Here is a 1,528-nt window from a genome sequence, read left to right on the forward strand (position 1 = left end):
TATACATATATATGCACATATATATCATATAAATAAATAAATAAATAAATATATATATATATATGTATATATATGCTGCTGCAGACTCCTTGCAGTTGCGAAGGCAGGAAAGTACTATCAGCCACCAGTGAAGGAGGCGCCTCCTTCAGCGCCTGCACCTGTAGAGAAGAAGACAGAAGAAGCGAAGCCCCCAGAAGATGATGAGTAAGAAGAAGTGCATGCATAAACAGCTAAATATATCAACAAAAGGTTTTGTTTGTTTGTACAAACTCAGAGACCTTATGCATATACTTATACGTATACATATACTTATACATATACATATACATATACATATACTTATACATATACATATACATATACTTATACATATACATATACATTTACATATACATATACATATACATTTACTTATACATATACATATACATATACATATACATATACATATACATATACATATACTTATGCATATACATATACTTATACATATACATATATTTAGACATATACATTTACTTATACATATACATTTACTTATACATATACATATACATATACATATACATATACATATACATATACATATACATATACATATACATATACATGCATACTGTATATGCAGTATATATGTATATGTACATATGCACATACACCATATGCAGTAAATGTATTAATGCTTATACTGTAAATGTCTTTATGCGGGCATAGAAACTAATTTAAACTTAATTTAAAAATAAAGCAGCTAGTCTGTGCATTTGGCTGGTTGTAGCTAGCGGGGCTCTCTTTAATTACTTTCTTTTATTTTTAACTATTTTATTTTATTTTAATTTTTAATTGTATTATATTTTATCATTTTATGATATTAGATTATATTATATATTTTATTTTATTATATTTTATTTTATTCTATAATATTTTATTTTATTTTATTTGTTTATATTTGTGTGTTGTTCTTCAGAGTATTTGTTATTAGAGACGGCTATTTAATGCTCTTTGAGCAGGCAGGAGACCCACAACCAATTCTGAAGTTGCATAACGCAGATTGTGCAACGCTAGCAGATGCGAAGAACAGAGAGTTTGTAATAACTCATAAGGTAAGAGAAAGAGAGTAAATTAAATAATAAAAGGGGTTTGTTATTAAATATAATAAATAGAGTTATCATAATTGTACTTTATTTATTTAGTTAGTGGTATATCAAAGAAGAAACACAAAAGGGTTTATTAAATATAATAAATAAATAGAGTTGTTAGACAAAAGGGTTTATTAAATATAATAAATAAGTAGAGTTATGATAAATAAATAGAATTATAATAATGCATTATTCATTTATTTAATGATATATCAAAGAAGAAAGGCAAAAGGTTTTATTAAATATAATTAATAAGTAGAGTTGTAGTAATATTATATATTTATTTAATGATATATTAAAGAAGAAAGACAAAAAAAAGATGAGTGAGTGGCGCAATGGATAGCGCGTCGCCCTCCGGAGGCGGAGGTTGCGGGTTCGAGTCCCGTCTCGCT

The 1,528-nt window shown here is 26.6% G+C and overlaps 1 protein-coding gene across 1 annotated transcript; it reads left to right on the plus strand.

Moving 5' to 3' along the window:
- Window positions 1–107: 107 nt before the first annotated feature.
- EAH_00066170 (hypothetical protein) lies at window positions 108–1,118 on the plus strand (the record flags this gene model as incomplete). The annotated part of the gene is made up of 2 exons (XM_013392750.1): window positions 108–204; window positions 965–1,118. Coding segments are annotated over 2 exons (251 nt in total), but the record flags the coding sequence as incomplete, so codon positions are not given.
- Between the last annotated feature and the right edge of the window lie 410 nt (window positions 1,119–1,528).

This window comes from Eimeria acervulina, genomic scaffold (assembly GCF_000499425.1).
Source record: "Eimeria acervulina Houghton genomic scaffold, Eah_scaff2363, whole genome shotgun sequence".
In the NCBI taxonomy this organism is placed as follows: domain Eukaryota; phylum Apicomplexa; class Conoidasida; order Eucoccidiorida; family Eimeriidae; genus Eimeria; species Eimeria acervulina.